Source organism: Neolamprologus multifasciatus, chromosome 7 (genome assembly GCF_963576455.1).
Source record: "Neolamprologus multifasciatus chromosome 7, fNeoMul1.2, whole genome shotgun sequence".
NCBI classification, from domain to species: Eukaryota; Metazoa; Chordata; class Actinopteri; order Cichliformes; family Cichlidae; genus Neolamprologus; species Neolamprologus multifasciatus.
Window position 1 is genome coordinate 22977480 of NC_140445.1, and position 20716 is coordinate 22998195.

Consider the following 20716-nt stretch of genomic DNA (forward strand, 5'->3'; position numbering starts at 1 on the left):
GTTACTGTTCGATTAGAAACTCGTTTACAGCAGCATCCCCATATGGAAAAGAAATAGTAAAAACTTATATGATTTACTCATGAAAGTGGCCACTTTCTCATTACTTTCATATATTGTTTTAGTAAGTATCCAAAACATACAAGTTTCATTTATATAATTTTTTCAAGGGATCTTATATCTGTTTTCACTCTTATATGCTTTTCATACAAGTTTCACACAAGACAGATACAAACTTTATAAGATTTATATATATCTTTTCCATATGGGTCAATATCAATGTTACCGTCTTTGTCTCATCACAAGCTCGTTTACTCCCAGTGGCGGTGTTGGTATATGGAAGGTTGCATCAGGCACAAGCGCTTTGCCAGATGTTTAGTTATCCATACACTACGTGTGTAGACCATGAGTGGCCACAAAACAACGAAGTACAGGTAGCGCGTAGTGGCTACTTGAACACAAATTTAGTGTCGTGCATGCTGCTTTCAATGTGAAAGGGCCCTAAGCTGTCTGGTGTGCTATCAATGAGGTAGCGGCTAAAGGCTAATAACTATAAATAAAATGATAACTTTAAGGTAGGAGCCCAGCCCGTCTGTAAAATTATAATAAGTGTTATTAATTTAACTGGATAACAAAGTTATTTGTGTCTAAAAGTGATTGTATTTCTTGTAAAGTCCCAGATTGAGGCTAAGAAAAGCCTAATGTCAGCTAGCCAAAAACAGTGGCAGCCTGTCTTACTTGTGGAGCCAAGTTACCAGAAGTACAGCACTACCTCAAAAAGCCTAAAAATCTTTTCTTTTTTTTTCTTTTTTTTTAGGACTACCTAAGACAACCTTAACCCTTTAAAGCCTGAACCATGAATTAATTGGCTAATTAAATTAATTGAAAATAGTGTTTCTTGACCCATCTGATAAAATTAAATAATAATAATAATAATAATAATAATAATAATAATAATAATAATAATAATAATAATAATAATAATGGTTCTAATTTGTATCATATTTACTACATCTAACTTTTCTTTTGTAATTTAAAAATGTCTTGTGCAATTTATTTTGTTAGTTTTGGGGAAAAAATCACACTGATGAGGTAGAAGTCTCAAAAACCGATGTATATATACATTTGGCTTAAAGGGTTGAAAAATAGATGGAATTATATTTGGTCATTTGTTGTCTAAGCAAACACTGTAACGTTTATGTTCTACGTAAGTAGAACTGATTTAAGTGCTTTTCACACTTAAATTTTCTAACCCACTGCTGGACAACTCTACAAACTCATTCTGATACAGGACAGACATCTTCTCTGGCTGTCCTGCTAGGCACTGGCTGGCACCAAGTAGCTGTTTTTAATATTTTTGATGTTCTGGTGATCTAAGGTAACAGAACAGGTTTAGCCGACTCCCCTGAGCTCATTTGTTTAAATATACACAAAGTAACCCAATTCCAAAATATATCGATATGGGCTTCCGACTATTCAAAGTGATGGATATTTTCACCTGCTGTATAGTCTTAATTAATTGCGGCTTTGAGTTACTCCCAGCAGCTTGTGCAGCTTACTGTTAGATCCAGCCTTGCATCTTTTTCTACCTCCTCACTATACTGCAGCACTCTGTGGTATTGCCTTTGGTTAAATGACAGGCATTAAAGCATCATGTTCAACTCATGGTGACTTGCTGTCCTAAAATCAGACGGCATTGGCCTATAATGTATACAGCATAATAAAACCCAGTGTGGGCTGAGTACAGTTTGTGAGGAAACAGGATTAGTGTGCTGAATGGGCTGAGTCATCAGCGTGTTGCCAGCACAGCCAAAGAGAAAGTGACACACATACACACAAACAAACAGGCTGTCGTGTACACACGCACACACACATATGCACATACTTAAACATGCATAATGGTCAAAGTGGTGGCTGAATACACAATCTGGACCTTATGATCATCCAGCAGAAGCAACACCTACCAAAGAGATTTACATACTCATACAGAGCCACAAAGAAGCCTGTGTGCATGTGTGTGTGTATGTGTGCCACTGTCTCTTTACAGCAGCTACAAACAAACACACACTTCTCTTTTTTGTCTGTTTGCGGGACACGGCGGTGATGAAATAATTTATTACAAACACTGAAAGTGCGGTCGCATCTTTAAAAGAATTGTTGCATGAATTACTCGATAACAATTGCTCGTAATTGTAAATAGCACCAGAGAAGCTTCCTGGTTAAACAGAATTAACCAGGAAGCTTTCATGAAGCAGCATCAACTACCTGGTGTGGATGTTTCTGTGGTGTAACTTACATTTCAGGGAACCAGAAGACACTTGCTGAGAGGCAACAGCACTTGGTGTTTTGAATATACCTTGAGATGATTAGGGACAGAACTGGTTTGAATGAAACCACAACACATTAGTCAAGGTGTCATAATGCAAGAACGAGGTAATGCATTTTACTGTCTGGTTCTGTTGGTCTTTTTTCCCCACCTTTGATATGCCAGACGAGGGAAGAAAAATCTTCGACATTAACGATGGCTCTCTTCCCTTGAAATGTCCCTGTAAGTCATGACAGAGAGCCAACATGTCACTACACAGCCACAGTGAGAAAAGATCAGTTCAAATGGTTAAAATGTCTGGCAGTCAGTAGGTGGGTTTTAAGTCACACGTTCACACATGTAATCACAAGTGTCAAACAGATGATTCGAGCCACTCTTGTGTGTGTGAGTGAGAGTGTGAGGGTGATGGCTCATAGACCTGTAAAGAGGTGCTCTGCATAGAAGCACTGGTTAAAATGTTTCAGTTCTGAAGGATGCATGCTAAAAATGTGTCAAAATTGTGTCCACTGTAATTACTACGGTAATTACTCAGCCAAACCAAGACAGTACATCAAATAATATCTTAAACTTATACCCCATGTGGTCTTTAAACTAAAGAGGTGATTTATCGCTCTTGAAGCAAAACACAAAGAAATGGTTTGGTTTGCTCAAATTTGCTGTAAATCTGTTACATGAAAGTGATAATTTGATGGTGGTTATACTCTTATAACCTAGTTTTGGAGTGAAAACTTTCAGATTTACTGTTTTGTTTTGTTTTGATTTGAAGGAGTCAAAGCAAGAGCACAAGAGGCAGGGGTGAAAATCTTTTTAGGAATAAGTTTTTCTCACGATTAAACAGTCGGTATAAATCTGTATGAAAGATTCAGACTAGTGCGATTGCTTTTCAGAGCTCTATCTTCCACAAGGAGTCACATGTCTTGGAAATATTAATCGTGAATTCCTGGGTTTCATTTTCTTATAACTCCCCGGACTTTTTAATCACTTCCTTTATTATTATTATTTATTGATGATCTATATGTTCAACTAGGCAAAGCTTTTACTCCAGATGCCCCTTCCAATGCAACCTTCTCCATTTATCCAGGCTTGGGATTGGCACTAGGAGTATACTGGCTTGTGGCCCCACCATGGGGCCCAGGGTTAACAATGATTGCCTCCAGTTGGCCGACAGGATGCCGGTGGAAACTATGCTTCTGTTGGCCAAATACAAAGGAAGAGAAGAGAGGGAAGGCGTGTTAGGAGGGATTGAGAGAGAAGGACATAGATGTAGTGAAGGAGGACACGAAGAGAGGAGGATTCTAGGGATAGGATGAAATGGAGACAGATGATCTACTGTAGCACAGCTGAAAGAAGACAATATTGTTATTCTGTTCCAATGGTACATGTTTTTTACATGGAGGCGTTCCCCAGGGTTCACTAGTGGGCCTCCTGCCATTCCTGTTAGACTTGTTTGAGCAAGGAGGGCCTAGTCTCATTCCCAGTGCATCACATGCTGACGCTTGGTCACTTCCCTTTGGCGTCACTTTATAACACATAGGCTACCCTTCAACGTCATTGTTCAGTGTCCATTGTGATTGGTTCATTTTTAAAGTGTAAACCTAACGCGTGAGATATGACGCGTCTTCTTATGCTCCCATAAGAAGACAGGAACTATGATAAATGCATTTAGTCATTTTTCCTCCATCAAAGAGAACTGTTCATTCTTACCACTAAATATTGCCTTTTGAGATGCAGTCAGCTATGATGAAGCAATATTTGCTGACGGGATATTTAATCATACACTATGTATAAACGAAGGGCATCCTATCTGAAGGTTGCCAAACTGTTGGAGTCTATAAATTTCTATGTGAAAACGACCCTTTGGGTTACCTGGTCTTTGATTTCAGTTGTGAGATTTCCTAAAGAGTTTATGGTTCTATCATTAGTTTTAAGAATTATGTAATGTATATAATGTCACATTTAGAATTACTCAGACAATAAAGCAGGGTTGGTATGGCTGCTTTGTGGTCGAAAAGACTTGATTGAAAAAAAAGTGGTGAAGACCGAGTGTGTACAACCATCTTTTTAGTACAGTCAATAATGATGACACTTTTTTTCTCAGCCTCACCACGTTCATGCCTTCCATCCTGCCTAACTCAAATCACAGCAATCATCTCGGCCTGCCACAGCTCCCAAATCGCACTGTATCCACTCCTGCATCCTGCTAACCTTTTCCTTCTTTTCATCCATACAGCTGCTGTCAGAATTGTCCTTTGTGTCTATTTATGGCCGTGGCTATACATACTGACTTTAAAAACAAAACTTGTACTTTCAGGTCGTGACCTAGACACCTCGCTTTCTGCTCTGGTGCAATTGTCTAATTATTTATCCCTTTCCCTGCAGTGGCCTTGCAGTCTCCTTCCTTTCCTGTGGTGGAATGACTTTCCCACAGTAGTTGGATGAGGATGAGTCATTACCTCTCCTCCACTGCGACTTAAAAAAACTTGCATCTGAGTCACATCTTTGTATCTGCATAATGGCCCAGTTTTTATTAAACCTCCTAAATTATGTTGTTTCACTGCCGATTATGTTTTACAGCATAAAATAGCATAAAAAGAAGGTCTGTTCAGTCTCAAAGAAAGTGCAGATGTGATGGTTAGGATCTCTTTTCTTTCATAGAGAGACATTTTCATGGTTTTTCCATTCTCCTGGCACAAACACATAAAAATATCAAACATGGCTTTCATATATATATGTATATATATATTGTAAAAAGACTTGCTAACAAGTGTTACATGTGCTGTAAAGCCACTGAACCTTGGAACCCTAACAGTGGGCTTATGAATTTCAAATTATTCTGCCGCTGCGGTCACAAATGATTCCGTATAAAAGCAGCAGCTTGATCACTAAAATGAAAATGTCAGTTTGCTTTATCAGCCCACAAATGTGTTCGGTTAACAACCGCACAAAGAAACCTATAATGGGATTGATTATGGATTTGCTGAAGAGAGTGTGTGGGTGGAGCGTTATCTAGTTAGGACACTCTGCAGCGGAAAACGAAAGGCTGATGACTTTGATAACACCATAGGCGGTGCTCCGGTGTGCCACCAAAACAGCATGTGGTCAAGGTGATTGCAGGAGGAAGAGTTAGAGGGATATTCACTTAAGCGGGTGTAGCAGGTGTTTGCAATTTAATCTATGCTGTATGATCGGAATAATTTCATCTGAGGCTGCTGAAATATTTATAACGTGCATTCCAATCAGGCAAATTTATGATATTTGCATTTCCCTGGCGTTAAGGCTCCTGCTGGAAATTCACACTTGAAAATCTATATATTGTTGTTTAAGCTTTAACTAAGAGGACGACTTCCAGCACCCTGAATTTTCCTTTTCTTTCTTGAAACTGTAGTAAAGCTGAGGGGAATACAAAGTAGGAGTCGAGGGTGGAGGGGTGGGGGGGATCCAGCAGAAAAAGACTCTGACTGGAATCAATCCTAGCTGGGGGTGAATGTTGTTCCAGAGACGAGCGTCTTAACACTGTCTTAACACTTAACACCGCACTGTCTCAAGGAAATTATGTACATGTTTATTCAGAAACGATCTTAAGAGACCACAAACGAAAGAGCAAAGAAAAACAAGGTGGCAGAGAGATAATTATACACCATATACTCCAGGTATTACATGTAAAGCATCCCCCCATACCGTTATCTTACATCCAAATGTCATCAGCATCATTCAGCATATTTTTGCAGTACCAGTGAATGTGTGAGCCACAGCAGGAGTGAATTTTAAAAACACCCTCAATTGTGCATATCCATTATTAGCTCAGTGTTTGGCTGCTGCTACAAAGATGTGCGACCCAACGAGTGGATTAGAGTAGAAATGCTTATGAGAAAATAATCAGACTTAATGAAATTAACAGAGAGAAAGAAGAGTGTGAGTATGTGTGAATCGGACATTACTGCAGGCAGTTGGTTTAAACAAGGTGAAACGGGGAAATCTGTGCCAAATGTGTACGGGGAGTCTGATAGTCTTAGTGTCTCGTGTGTTTGAATGCTGCAGCTGGGTGCTGCTGTGCCCTTCAGAAAGAGAGTGCCATATTTTGTGGCGCTGGAGGGGTTGTGGAGTGTGTATACCCATCATGACAGGTTGTGTGTGTGTATTGCTCGACTGTGACTGTTATCATTCCTTTACTCTGTCCGTAATTGGACAAGTGTGTATGTGCGTGTGTGGGCTGGCAGAGGTCGCAAGGTAATTGTCCTGTGAAAAAACGGTTGCCAAAATGTGTGTGTGTGTCGTAGAAGAGAGCAGGAAGGAGGGCTAACCTCTGCCTCTATCTGTCCACGTCTGGCTGCGAACTCATAATCTGGCCTGTGGAGACAAACCCTCCTCACCACTTGCCACCTGCTTTAGAAATACAGGTTAGATTTAGGTTATTACTGTTATGGAGCTGCCGGCAGGAATGCACAGTTATTAGAGTGCCATACATACACAATTTCCAGGTTATTTCGCAGCTCTGCCTGACAGTCCTGGATTTGCATTTTACACATGGAGCAAGCTCATAATTTTATTGGAGGAATTCAACGGGGAGACACTGCAGGTGAGCGGGGCACAATATAATAAAATAAGAAAAAAATATTTTTTTTATGATTAGTTTTCTGCAATATTATGTTTTAATGTGCAAATGATGCGTATTATTTATCCAAATATGCACCGCTGTGCTCACTTGGTTTGTTAACATATCGGAGTCAGTGGTTTTTAATATCTTTTCATCACCTTCATGAATCTAAAAATACTGAATAAATTAAAAAAAAAATAGATTTTACGCCATAAGATGTTCTATAAATATTGATAGTAATAAAACTGGATATAACAGTCTTTAAAGCTATGTACTGTGAAACCACTCTAGGTTTTGATTGGAACAGAATAACATGCAAGCAACAAGAATCATCATAAAACCTCACCACATACTTCATCAAGTTTTCTGAAATGTCGTCTTTAAACATGCAGATATGCTCCAATTTACACAAACATCCAACAGACGTCTCAGAATAGAGTAGCCCAAAACCTCAAAATTGACTATAGCATGAACTGGAGCATGCTTTTCCCACCAGTATCCCACCTGAAATAACAATGAGGTGACTGGTAATGGAACAAATGTCATCCTTAACTGAGATACATGCTTTGTTTGTTCCAACTGTCACTGCTCACGTCTTTTAAAAGTGATGGACTTTGACAGTTCCTTGTTCTGCCTCATTTCTAACATTTGTACTTGTTATTTCTCTGCATTAGAGAAGAATAAAGAGACAGCAAGTGTGAACTTCAAAGTTACAATTTTTCTTTAATGTGCAAACTAGATTACTGTCTGCTGGAACTACATAAGATAACTTAATTAGTTCGGAGCAGGTATTTGCACAGTTTCAGTCTCTTCGGCTAAACATAAAAGCCGTCTCATTAAAGAAATACTGACAATTTAGGAAAAATTCTTTCTGAATTGTTGTTTATCAGCTGAAGAATGTGTGATGAATAGCTTTTATTAACTGCTTTTCAGAGTCGCAAGGTGAGGGGAGCTGGAGTCTATCCCAGCTGACTTTAGGTACACCCTGCACAGAGACACAACAACACACGCTCATATCCACACCTAAGGCAAATTTAGAATCGCCAATTAACCGAACAAGCATGTCTTTGAACTGTGGGAGGAAGCCCACGCTGATAAAATGAGAACTTGCAAACTTATTGCACTGCACCACTCTGTGTGTGTGTGTGTGTTTTAAACATTTGAAAGATTTTGCATGGATTAAATAGGAAGTACTGCTGTGTTTAAAGTGTCCTGTCAAGTAGTTTCATTATGTGTTGTTTTTTGAGGTTGTTCAGAGTAGATGTGCAATCTGTGCCATCATTCCAACACAGAGACAGATATTTGCATCATATACCTAATAGCACTATTGTGTCCTGCAGAATATAGCCGGTCGGCTAAAGACCCTCTTCGAATCAGTGACAGATTAAGCGTTTTGCTGAAGTGCATCTCGGCAGCAGTTGTTAGCCGACTGGAATCGGTTTCACCTCTCTGATTATTGCAGCCAGGATTCAAGGTGGTGATCCTAAAGTGCTGCCTCTTCACTTTTTAGCTTGAGCTGTGACCACCTGATCATTTTAATGACGGCAGCGAGCAGCTGAATACATAACCTTATGCTCCAATGGCACTCAGATCTATTACTGTATATAAAATCTAAAGATTGAGCAGATATAATCTTTTCTTTCTCCTCTGCTCTCCCGTCTCTTCTCTTTGCATATTGTTTTAGCCGAACCATTGTTCCCCATATCATCATAATGATAACGTATAGTGGAAAATAAAGAAGTGAGGAGGAGTGAAGAGCTCGCGACAATGCTCTCCCTGCTCAGCAATGTGCCGAAGTGATCCCTGCATACACAGCAACATTTTTTAAGAGCTGTGTGCAAACACGATGAACCAGTCCTCCCTGGATGAATGTTGAATGCTGTCGCAGAAAACAGGTGCCAGTGCGCATAGCAGAGAGTGTGCTTCCGACCTGATAATGTGGGCTTCAAAGTGGAGTTTTCTTTCCACATAGGTTTTGTTAAACCCCCTTGAACTGGTGTATATATTTATATACTTTTTCTGCTGAAAGCATAACTTGCAGCGCTCGTTCGATCTTGTGCACTCTTCTGGAGATTTGGCAGTAATTCAAGTGACATATAGTGACTGAGGTCAGAGTTTTCTTAATTGCTATGATAATTAAATAAGCCACATCCTTTGTGTGGTTGTGAGAAGACATCCACACACTTAAGCAGACAGACCAGTTTTTAAACTGTGGCTTATTGTGAGACAGCACAGCTACCTGACGCGAGGAACACAGAGTGATTAGCTGTTAGATGTCGATTGATCCTGTCGTCATGCTTGCCGTAATGAAGTTCTCGCTATTGTTCGTTTGTTGTTTTGGGAGGAGCTCAAGGGTGGCTTCTGCTGTTGTCTGATGCAGCAGGCCTTCTAATAAACTGAGAAGAAAGACTTCTAAAATCAGCTGGAAGCAAGAAGACTGACTCACGCCAGTTAAAATTCAAAAATGGGATTAAGTTCGCTACTTGTGAATCCTGTAAACTTGACCTTTCACAGCATTAAAGAACCGAGATAATCAACATTACCGGAAACTCCTTTTAATCCTTAATCAGGAGTGCACCTCCGGAGAAATCTAACTACATGTTGCGTCGATGCCGCCCGCGATGACTTGAATGGCGTGAAAGGTTACAGCGTAGGGCTAAAAGCTGCTTCCAATTACGTCGTAAGTTAGGATGTAGATTCCCAGCAGAAGTCTAAATCAAGCTTTAGTGTGAACTTGCAGGGTTAAGTGAGCCAGGAAAGCTCAACTTTGCGGTGTGCTGGGATTTTGGGGAAGACTTTGTGTGTGTGTGCTTTTGTGCTTCTGGCCACTAAAGAAATGCAAACTCTCTGTTTTGTGCTGTCTTTGTGATGTTGATGAACCAATGTAGGAGACGAAATGTTAAAATGTTCAGACTTTAACCTGTGTGGAGAAAATAAACATGTTACTTTTTTGGTAAATCTTTGAGGTTTTCTGCCAGATAAGTGCGGGCAGATGAAGACCGAAAGAGGATATCACGTGCCAAAAGTGTTTTTTTTCTCTCTCTTTTCTTACGTTATTGCCGTTTAGGGTATTCTCCAAAACAGTCGTGCCTTCAGGGAGATGAAAGAATGTAAGAGAGACATGTGCACAGTCACAATCTTGTGTCTGCCTTTCTTTAAAACAAACTTCTGCCAAGTTCAGAGTGAAACACAAATATTACTAGGCTAGACTCCCTGTAGTAAGATTGCTGTTGAGACTGTTTGTGGTAAAGTGACTACGATGTGCATTCAGGCATGAAAGCGACATGTTCAGATGCCGTCAGATTAATGGAAAAGAGTTCACGTCTGAAAAGTAGCTTTAGAAAATTCTGGATATTTACGACTTGCAGCCAGAAGTTGGCAAATCGAAGGTAGAGGTTGTTAAAGACTAACGAGACAAAGGCCACAGGGTTAAGCCGGGGTAAAATAAAAGAGACAGGAAGTGAATGAAAGAAAGTCGATAAAAGTCACTTCTGTGAGTGTGGAAAGAGATCTTTATGGGGCGGTTTCAAAGAGAGATATTCATGGCGAGAACAGTAACCTGCTACATTTTTCATACATTGCAAAGCTTGCTTTTATCATAACCAGCCTTTTCCATAGATTCAATAATATGAGTACTGAAATGTGTCCTTTTAGAGGCAAAAGCTCAACTTCACTTTATTGGCTCACAGCAGAGGAAATCTGCTGTCACTTCATCTAAAACTGTTTGATTTTGAGAAAAATAAAGCAGTTAAATAATTAAAAAAAAAAAGAAATTAAATCTATCTTTAATCTTAAATGACTCCCTGGTAGCCTCTATTCTGTGTCAACAAGTTTTACTTGGCATTAGCTCTATGCACTGACGCTCTCCTTTTCTAGCCATCTCTCCTCCTCCTGCTAACCCTCCTCCTTTTGGAGCTTTGTTGTGCTCCCCCCTCCTTTCTCCTCCCTTGTATTCGGGGTTGCTCTCTGTGATGTTAAGGTGGCGAATATCTGCGAGCACGCTTAGTTCCTTGGCAAATAAAAGGTGTGGGTGTACGGTTGCCAATCAGGGCCTACTCCTTCTCTTTATTCCTTCACGGTTTGTCTTAGGAGCAGCTCTCAGAAGCGAGACTCGAACAGAGGGGGTGAATAATTAGCCTCCCAAATTTTGCTCGAATCGTGAACTAGGTCGCTGGCTGACACATGTCTCAATAGGAAACAACTTCGCTGAAAGAGGGAGACCTATGGAGGTTGTAAGAGGCCCCTTAAGGAATGCTGCTTCACCTAGTGAGAGGGACTTACTAGAGTCAGAGAGGCAATAAGACTCATGCATTTTGACTTTTTTTCCCCCCTGTCTGGCTTTGGCTGGTGAAAAAGTGAGTCACATGTGGAAAGCAGCAATTCCATCATAGGAGAAAAAAAAACATGAGCAAGAAAAAGAGAGGAGGAGGGGTGGGAAGAGTGGGAAGATGAAGAGGGAGGGAAAGGACAAGGCAGAGATACATATAGTGAGAGAGGGGAGGAACGGCGGGAGTGAGTGTGTGTGTGAGAGAGAGTGAGAGAGACGGGAATTCATGCTTCAGAAAGAAGAAAAGAGGTGGTTTGTTTGGAGGGAGAGCAGAACATCTGCGATTTCTCTTTAGGCCTTTAGATATGCAGTTGGTGTGGTGTTCTGCACATGTTTCTCCATTTTTTTTCTTTTTTGGTTTCTTATTTGCTGTGCTGCCAGCAACAACAACATACACTCATTTTTAAAATTGGTCACTTCACACCTCCTGTTCACATCTCTCTTATCTCGAATATGTGAGAAAGGATCAGTCTGTTCTTCAGCTATGACTGTTTCTAACAGGATGGACAAATTTACTTGCAAATTCCAAATGCAAAGAAGAAAAACATGCTTTCGTAGGGGGAGAAACTTTATCCTCTGGCTTTTACTTGACAGATGGAGGCACACACACGCCACACGAAGGGAGGAGGGAAAATGAGTTAGGAAACAAGGAAAATATTGCCGCAGTCGTGTTTACTTGTCTGCAAATTTTTGGGGAAGGACAGAGAATCTCTGATTTCCCTCCTCCTCTTCTCTCCTCCCCTTGTGGGCTCTCAGGGCGTGGCCCGTGACCTCCTCACCCCGTGTGCGTGTGTGTGTGTGTGTGAGTATGAGTGAGAAAGAGCGATGCGACGGTAGGGGTGAAGTTTCCCAGCTGCACGGAGAAGGGGTGGGAGTGTACGCTTTTCCTTCACAACCTTTCAGTTTTGAAAGAAAAACCGCAAACTGAAAGAATGAAAGCTTTGTGTGTGTGTATGTGTGTGTGTGTTGTTGTGTGGGTGCGTGTGTCTTAGATAGAAAAAGAGATTTAGAGACAAAATGAAGGACAGACTGGGAGAAGGAGTTTTACAGAAGCAGACAGAGAAAGAAGAGAGGCTGTAAGGGAATTGTGGGATTAAACTAATCTGGGCAAATGTGGACACGGTATAACTTTTCGATCTGACCTCAAAGACATGAACAGTTTGCTGCTGCTATGAAATATACAGCAGATTTAATAAAAATCCCCAAAAAACAACAAAGCTTTGTTTATGCATTTTTCACCAGTGTACTCCTCGCAAAGGCAGCTGTGCCGAGAATCTGTTTTTTATGATTACGTTGAGGAAGGTTGCTGAACTTTAGCTGCGCTTTATTTGATGATGTGGCAGTACTATAAAAGGAGACAGTGGCACTTGGAACAGTTGCTAAACTCCACTTTTAACTTTTCTGCATGCATGGATACAAAATACAAGAAATCTCTCTATATATGTTTGTGTTGTTCCTGCATGACCATAATAATGTTGCTTCAGGATCAACATTGCAACTGACCAATGGCATTCTCATGATGTCCTAGCATTGCAATTTGGGGAAAAAAGCAAAGGCAAAGCAAAGCAAAGCAAAAAAAATGCCCTGGTTCATATTTAACACTATTCTGGAACAAATGGTAAGCATCTCAGATGTTTTCTTTAACAATTTATACAATATGATCAATATATTATGGAAATAGTTTGCTGCCAATTTTAGGTAACTCGCACTAGCTACAGGGCTCGCAAAATTTCAAAATCCCTGGTAGCCCTTCGGGCAGGGACTCTTCAGTTTTTGGTAGCCCAAAATAAAAATAAAAATAAAAAAGAGAGCAATTTTTTGATTGATGTTTTGTTTCCTGTTTTGTTTCCTTTACAATATTATACATTAAAGTATAATATTGTAAAGGAAACAAAACATTAATCAAAAAATTGTTGAAACACAAATTACAACAGTGTATAAAAATTACAATCATCAACTCAAATACTTGGTTCTAATTGAACAGAAATTTCTATGAACTTGTAAGAACTGTGTAGAGCATGAATCAGTCTGTGTCAGATCCTGAATTTGAAATTTCCACTGAAGTCACGGGTAAGAGGCAAGTGGAACCAAGATCTAGGCCATTTGCTTTTTGAAGTTTGCAAAGACTGCTAAATTGTGCCAGTGGTAGTTCACTCTTTGCAACATAGTACACTGTTTTAAACTGATTTTCAGGTTTATTTTTAATATGTTATTTGCAATTGGTGTTTGCTCTGGGAAAGATATTGCAGACTGAGCAATAATGCATTTCTTGCATTTCTCATGGGTTCTAATGGGGGCCTTTCTTAAAATGACTGGTCCCAGTAACAAAGGTGCTTGTCGACTCAGAAATCGAGGGAAAACCAACAACACACCCGGCAGAACATTATGTTATTTACACGGGTGCACATAAGTGGTCCGCATGTGCGCATTTGCTGTCAAAATAAAAGACGCGCACCAGATAAGAAGTTGCAACGCGAGTTTGCGTCCATATAAAAGACAAAAAGAGTTTTTGTCCGCTAGAGTGGGATTTTCACGGCACATTCTGCACCACATTTCTGTGTGTTCATCATTTGTTTGAAGCCAGCTCACCTCCTGCAACCACTTTTCCAAGAATACGTGCTTCTTTTGTGGTTTGGACTCCTGACATTTCTTTGGAGGTGGAGGAACACCAAAGTAATTGCTTAAAGGAGCTTCTTCGACATCTTTAAGAGTTCTAAACAAATGTCTTTCTTCCTCCAGAAAATCTTATGTACGCAAACACGCGTTGCAACTTCTTATCTGGTGCGCGTCTTTTATTTTGACAGCGAATGCGCACCTGCGGACCACTTATGTGCAGCCCTGGTTATTTAGCTCGTCATATTGCAGCCACAGAAATTCTTTTGTCCATGAAACCATAAAGCTGCACTTTCTTTTTGCCTTATAGTCTGATTTGTCATAACTTTTCCGTTTTGTGGTAAGCTTTTCTTTGGCTGTCACTTCTTCACCCTGACCTGTCTTATTTGGCTCAGCAGAACTAAAATATATATCCTGCTGCTTTTACACAGGCACTCACATAAAGCTCAGCGATTCTCTGCGCGATCAACCTCTCACATGTTTAAGCTTGCTGCTGGAGATTTCACTTGTCATGTTTGCATAGTAAGCTAACGATTGATAAGACGATGTCAGAGGAATTGGTGCGCAAATTGTCGTCACTCACCAATCAGTGCTGTCGCTCTTTATACACAGTTCGCGCGATTGCAAAGTGAAAGCAAAAAAGAAGCGCAAATTCAAACGCGATTTCAATATGTCCCATATTAACAGTGGCTCACCGATGCCAATTACATAATTACCCAGCTACATTTCCGAAAGAATGCAAAAGCATTGACATATATTTTTCCTTCCTATGATAGCCCGACGGGCAGGGCAGAGATAGATTCTGGTAGCCCGACTGGAAAAATCGCTAGCCCCGGGACGTCGGGCTAGCGATTTTGCGAGCCCTGAGCTAGCATTAGCTAACTAGCATTAGCTAACTAGCATTAGCTAATGCTAGCTCTCTCTGTCTTTCGCTCTCTCTCTGTATACCATATATATATATATATATATATATATATATAGGCATCATATCGGCTAAGATGAACAGGCACATGGGTCAATACATGAGCGGGACACAGAAAGGAATTGGCAAGAATACCAGAGGCGCAAAACACCAGCTACTGGTAGACAGAACAGTCAGCCGAGACTGCAAGACCAGACTGACCAACCTGTGCACTGCCTGGATTGATTACAAGAAGGCCTATGACTCAATGCCCCACAGCTGGATACTGGAATGCCTATAATTGTACAAGATCAATGGGACCCTAAGAGCCTTCATCAGGAACTCAATGGGGATGTGGCGTACAACACTAGAGGCCAACTCCAAGCCCATAGCACAAGTCACCATCAAGTGCAGGATCTACCAAGGAGATGCTCTGTCCTCACTGCTGTTCTGCATAGGCCTGAACCCCCTCAGTGAGATCATTAAGACTGGCTATGGATACCGACTACGGAACGGAGCAGTTGTCAGCCACCTCCTGTACATGGATGACATCAAGCTGTATGCCAAGAGTGAACGAGACATCGATTCACTGATCCACACTACCAGGCTATACAGCAATGACATTGGAATATCGTTCGGGCTGGAGAAGTGTAGTCGGATGGTAACAAAGAGAGGGAAGGTAGTCAGAACTGAGGGGATTGAACTACCAGAAGGCAACATTGCAGACATAGAGGACAGTTACAAGTACCTGGGGATCCCGCAGGCGAATGGGAACCATGAAGAGGCCGCTAGAAAAGCTGCAACCACCAAGTACCTGCAGAGGGTCAGACAAGTCCTGAGGAGTCAGTTGAACGGTAAGAACAAGATCCGGGCCATCAACACGTACGCCCTGCCCGTGATCAGGTACCCTGCTGGGGTAATAGGCTGGCCAAAGGAGGAGATAGAAGCCACTGACATAAAGACAAGAAAGCTCCTTACCATGCATGGAGGGTTTCACCCCAAGTCCAGCACCCTGAGGCTGTACGCTAAGCGGAAGGAAGGGGGCCGGGGACTGGTGAGTGTCAGCACCACAGTCCAGGATGAGACAACGAACATCCAAGAATACATCACGAAGATGGCCCCAACTGACAGCGTGCTCAGTGAATACCTCAGGCAGCAGAAACCCAAGAAAGAGGAGGGAGACGAGGAACCATCATGGAAGGACAGGCCCCTGCACGGTATGTACCACCGGCAGATAGAGGAGGTGGCTGATATCCAGAAATCCTACCAGTGGCTGGACAAAGCTGGACTGAAAGATAGCACAGAGGCACTAATCATGGCAGCACAAGAACAAGCTCTGAGTACAAGATCCATAGAGGCTGGGGTCTATCACACCAGGCAAGACCCCAGGTGCAGGCTGTGTAAAGATGCCCCAGAGACAATCCAGCACATAACAGCAGGGTGCAAGATGCTAGCAGGCAAGGCATACATGGAACGCCATACCAAGTGGCCGGCATAGTGTACAGGAACATCTGTGCCGAGTATAACCTGGAAGTCCCAAGGTCAAAATGGGAAATGCCCCCAAGGGTGGTGGAGAATGACCGAGCTAAGATCCTGTGGGACTTCCAGATACAGACGGACAAAATGGTGGTGGCTAACCAACCGGACATAGTGGTGGTAGACAAACAGAAGAAGACGGCCATAGTGATCGATGTAGCGGTTCCGAATGACAGCAACATCAGAAAGAAGGAACACGAGAAGCTGGAGAAATACCAAGGGCTCAGAGAAGAGCTCGAGAGGATGTGGAGGGTGAAGGTAACGGTGGCCCCCGTGGTAATCGGAGCACTAGGTGCGGTGACTCCCAAGCTAGGCGAGTGGCTCCAGCAGATCCCGGGAATAACATCGGACATCTCTGTCCAGAAGAGCGCAGTCCTGGGAACAGCTAAGATACTGCGCAGGACCCTCAAGCTCCCAGGCCTCTGGTAGAGGACCCGAGCTTGAAGGATAAACCGCCCGCAGGGGCGTGCTGGGTGTTTTATATATATATATTATGATGGTATGTAGCTCGCTACAAAGCACTCTCTCAGTGTTCTGCTGTGTGCTTTGAGATGATACATTAAAAGTTTATTTGTGTCAGAAGCATTGGTGTAGACAGTAGATGGTGTTTTATGTTGTACAGATTTTAAAGCTCTGTGAGGCAATTTTGTGTTTTCATTTATTTATTTATTTTATTTTAGACTACATGCATAGAATTGACTTGACTGTGGGGAAAACATCATTAACAAAAGGCAGAAAACAACAACAACAAGACACCATGCTTTGTTCGAATAAATAAAGAAATAAATAAGAATAGCACTGCTCCAAATCTTCCTCCATTGTGACTTTTGAGATTAATTCTATTTTGCTTTAGGACACGAGTATTATGCAGTGCAGACTAAAGCCAAATTTGTTTAACAGCAAACATGACTCAAAAATGAAGCTATATATGCTTATATTTTAAAATAGATGGTATGAATGCTGTTGTTGTTTCCTTCGAGCCTCCTTTCTGACGATGAGCCAGCTGCCTTTGATATCTGCAGTTTGCGAGGCCTCTCAGCCTGCATCAAGTGACTGCAATGGCCAAATTGATTTTTTCCCTTGGCGTTTTTATCACAAGCAGAGAAATGCTGATTTTGTTGCAGTAAACAGACAATCAATGTCTCCACAATAGCCTGCGATTCTCCTACAGGGGCTAGAGCTGCTTGTTAAAACAATTACCAATCATGGAGACTACATTTTTTTGGATACTGAACACCTCCACATGTGCTCTTTGTTAGGAATGTGTTCAATAATGCCCATAAGCTACTTACACATCGGCCAGAAGAATAATTAAATAGTATTTTTAGCTACTTTGGTATATTATGCTATTACTGTTGTGCATTTTTTTTTAAAACTTTGCTGTAATCAGGTGGGAATAACGTCACTGCCTGTAAAATGAATTCCCACAGGTTCCTTGCAAGCTGTAGTTTTTCATCATCAGTATGTGTATCTTTTTTTTGGCTATAACCATAATTCCTGATTTTTAACACTGTGCTGTGCTAGCTTAGCTATGCATGGCTCATGATTCCTGCCATGGCCAACTCTCTTGGCCTCAGAGGGGATTTATGCTTCTATGCTAAATCTAAACTGTAGGTACGTCATAACTGCAAGCTCCTCTGATACCCTACACAGCATGATATTTAAAGTGCTGTCTGCAGTATAGTTCTTGATGACCCTGATGAAGGCTGCAGGCCAAAAAGCACTGGTTAAGTAATAAACATAATGGCTAATTTTCCGCTGCAGATTTGAATGGATCATTAAGTGCACAATAATTGTCAGCCTCAGTATAACGAACCATAATCCTAGCCTCAATATAAGGACTCGCAGATGTCATTATTTCCTAGACAGAGATTGAAAGAACTGATGTGAGTGAATTTACAAAGAAGTGAGAGAAAAAAGACAAAAACAAGGAGCAGAGGATCATGGAAGGAATCCTCGCACTGCATGACACGACCACCAGGTGAAACACATAAGCATGAATGCTGGCAACGGTATCGGCCGCTTACATAGTTTATGTTGTACGTTCTACAAAGATGTCTAAACTGTTTTGGATAAAATTGCAATCACGTTCAGACAGATTTGTGAAGGTTTGCAAATAATTTCTGATCTCATTTAAAATCTGAAGGTCGACTGCCAACATGTTGCAGTTGCTGTGAGCCAGTCTGTGCCGATGAGTACAATCTGTGATGCGCCTCTTTGTAGATGAGAACTCAACTGAACTGGTTGCCAACTGATTGTAGTTAAATTGCTGTCTTGCAGCAACTACATCGCTATGAAGGAATTTCTGTTTCAGATTTATGAGTTTTTGGGTGGACTCTAAGTAGTTAATGTGAATTTTGGTGTATTTAGACAACAACATTTGTGATTTCCGCCAATTTATGATAGTTTATTGTCATATTGTGAGAAACAAATTGCATGTAGTTGCAGTTACTAACTGATAGCAGACTGACTTCATTTTATTACCTTTTTATTATCATCTTGAATCACCGAAATCTGTGTAAAGACAGCGGCAGCTGACGGCGAATGGTCGCGGACTTGGTTGGTAGTTTCAAAGATGGGTGTCTTTGGAACAACCGTTTCAGGCAAAGTTGACGGTTGCAGTAATTTTAGTGCGATGATGTCCATGATGAACCACATCCACTTTGAAAGCTATTGATTAAATGCTGTCATTTTTTCTTGCAATATATATTTAATAAACTCTAAATTAAGCTGCTGTTCTTAAGATAGCTGATAAGTGGTGGCGTCTCAGTGCCTGGCAATGAAGGCAAGAAAATGGTTAAAACTGAATAAAGACTTGATTCCTGTGTATCCGACACTCATTAGAGTAAACTGATGGCTCCCATTTGAGCATCTCTGTCCCTGCAGCCCTCGTGTGGCTCCACTGAGATGTTTAATTCAGTTTGATGAATAGTGGTGTGATGATCTCAGAGACCGGGCATATTTGCTGATGGGCTGTTTTTTTTACCATCTAACTATTGATCTCTGAGAGTACTTTAAAATACTTCACTGAAATATTTCCTCATAAGTTCCTAAACTCTGTGGACCAGACAAGGGACCAGCACAAATACTGTCATGAATGCTCCCTGGAAAGGGAGGAAGAGCAGTCCATTTCTCCAACATCCTCGAGAGAAAGAGACAGCGCTTCGGTCTCTGTCTCTCTCCAACTCTTACTCTCTCGCCTCCCCTCTAGTGGCAGTTAGGAAACTCTGTGGAGGCCCGCTAAGCCTCTCCATGGCTGCCCTGCCTCCCACCTCGAAGCCCATTCACTTCTAATGAGGTGCTCAAGTGTCTGTGGCTTAACTTGAGGGTCAACACACAGAAATGGTCCCTCTTACATCGCTACCTTCTCCACTCTGGCGAGTGCTAAAGATTAAATGCTCTTATATTTTAATCTGCCGGCGTTTCATTTTAATAGGCATCAGTTAAAATGCTTGTCACACTTTATTTTCCGTGCACCAGACTAAGTCATTATAAATGAACACTTGCTTGCATGATACTATGCCTACATTACTCAAAGTCTACTTCTGTTTAATCCTCAGCCGTCTCAAAAAAACAAAAAGATAAACTGTTTTCTTTACTGTAGCACCGATGCTTGACTCATACAAATCCCAGCACAACTGGCTGCTCGACGCTTGACACCTTACTTTGACAGTCTGCAGATGCACCCTGGATGAATGGGGATCAAAAAGCAGTGCTTCCCTCTACCTGAGCAACTCTCAAAATATCAGGCCTCATACACTTGAGAAGGCATTACTGACAACAAACAAATACCCCTTCAGCTGCAGTCACTCTCCAGCGTCCCACTTCATAAACACTTCCTGCGAAACCGTGGACATCAGACAAATTGTTTTTGATTGTTTGCCAATAACTTTTTCCCCGATATGGTGTGAACAGGCTGTGTGTGGTTTTTACACCATAACCTGTGAGCCCAAAGCGAGCTCACCTTCTCCTAATTGCGTGGATTAAAACAAGCACGGACAAGCGCAGGCATGCTTCACCGTCAGGGGCAGCTATCAAAGATTAGTTGGTTAGCAGAAGAAGAAGAAGAAACTTAATTGAGCAAGTAAATGTGGTAGTAGAGGTGTGGAGACTCGAAGTCTACCTTTGTTTGTCTGTATTTGAGCTGCCACAACTTTTCCCATTGACACCACAATTAATAACCCAAATAAATAAATTATGGGAGCTCAACAACAGCGGCAGCTGGGCGAGGTGGGTGGTAGAGGGCGGAGTCTTGCACAGGCAAAAAAAAATGAAACCACTTTCAAAGGCCTTTCAAAACTTTTGCCTCTCTGCTTTTTAGTAATCTGGTTGTGTGCTTTTCAATTACTGCTGCAGGCTTTCTGTTGAGGCACTGAATATTTATTTATTATCAAACCTTCAACTTGTTGTTTTTTTAGGTAT

The 20716-nt window shown here is 41.4% G+C and overlaps 2 protein-coding genes across 2 annotated transcripts in view; both read left to right on the forward strand.

Annotated features, from left to right (window-relative positions):
- LOC146514251 (mediator of RNA polymerase II transcription subunit 13-like) overlaps nucleotides 1-20716 on the forward strand; it is an 88164-nt gene that overhangs the window by 23715 nt on the left and 43733 nt on the right.
- On the forward strand, nucleotides 1023-17660 carry LOC146514252 (uncharacterized). The gene is made up of 2 exons (XM_085165843.1): nucleotides 1023-12942; nucleotides 14726-17660. The coding sequence occupies exon 2, from the start codon at nucleotides 15105-15107 to the stop codon at nucleotides 16254-16256; it is 1152 nt and encodes a 383-aa protein (XP_085021969.1). The 5' UTR covers nucleotides 1023-12942; nucleotides 14726-15104; the 3' UTR covers nucleotides 16257-17660.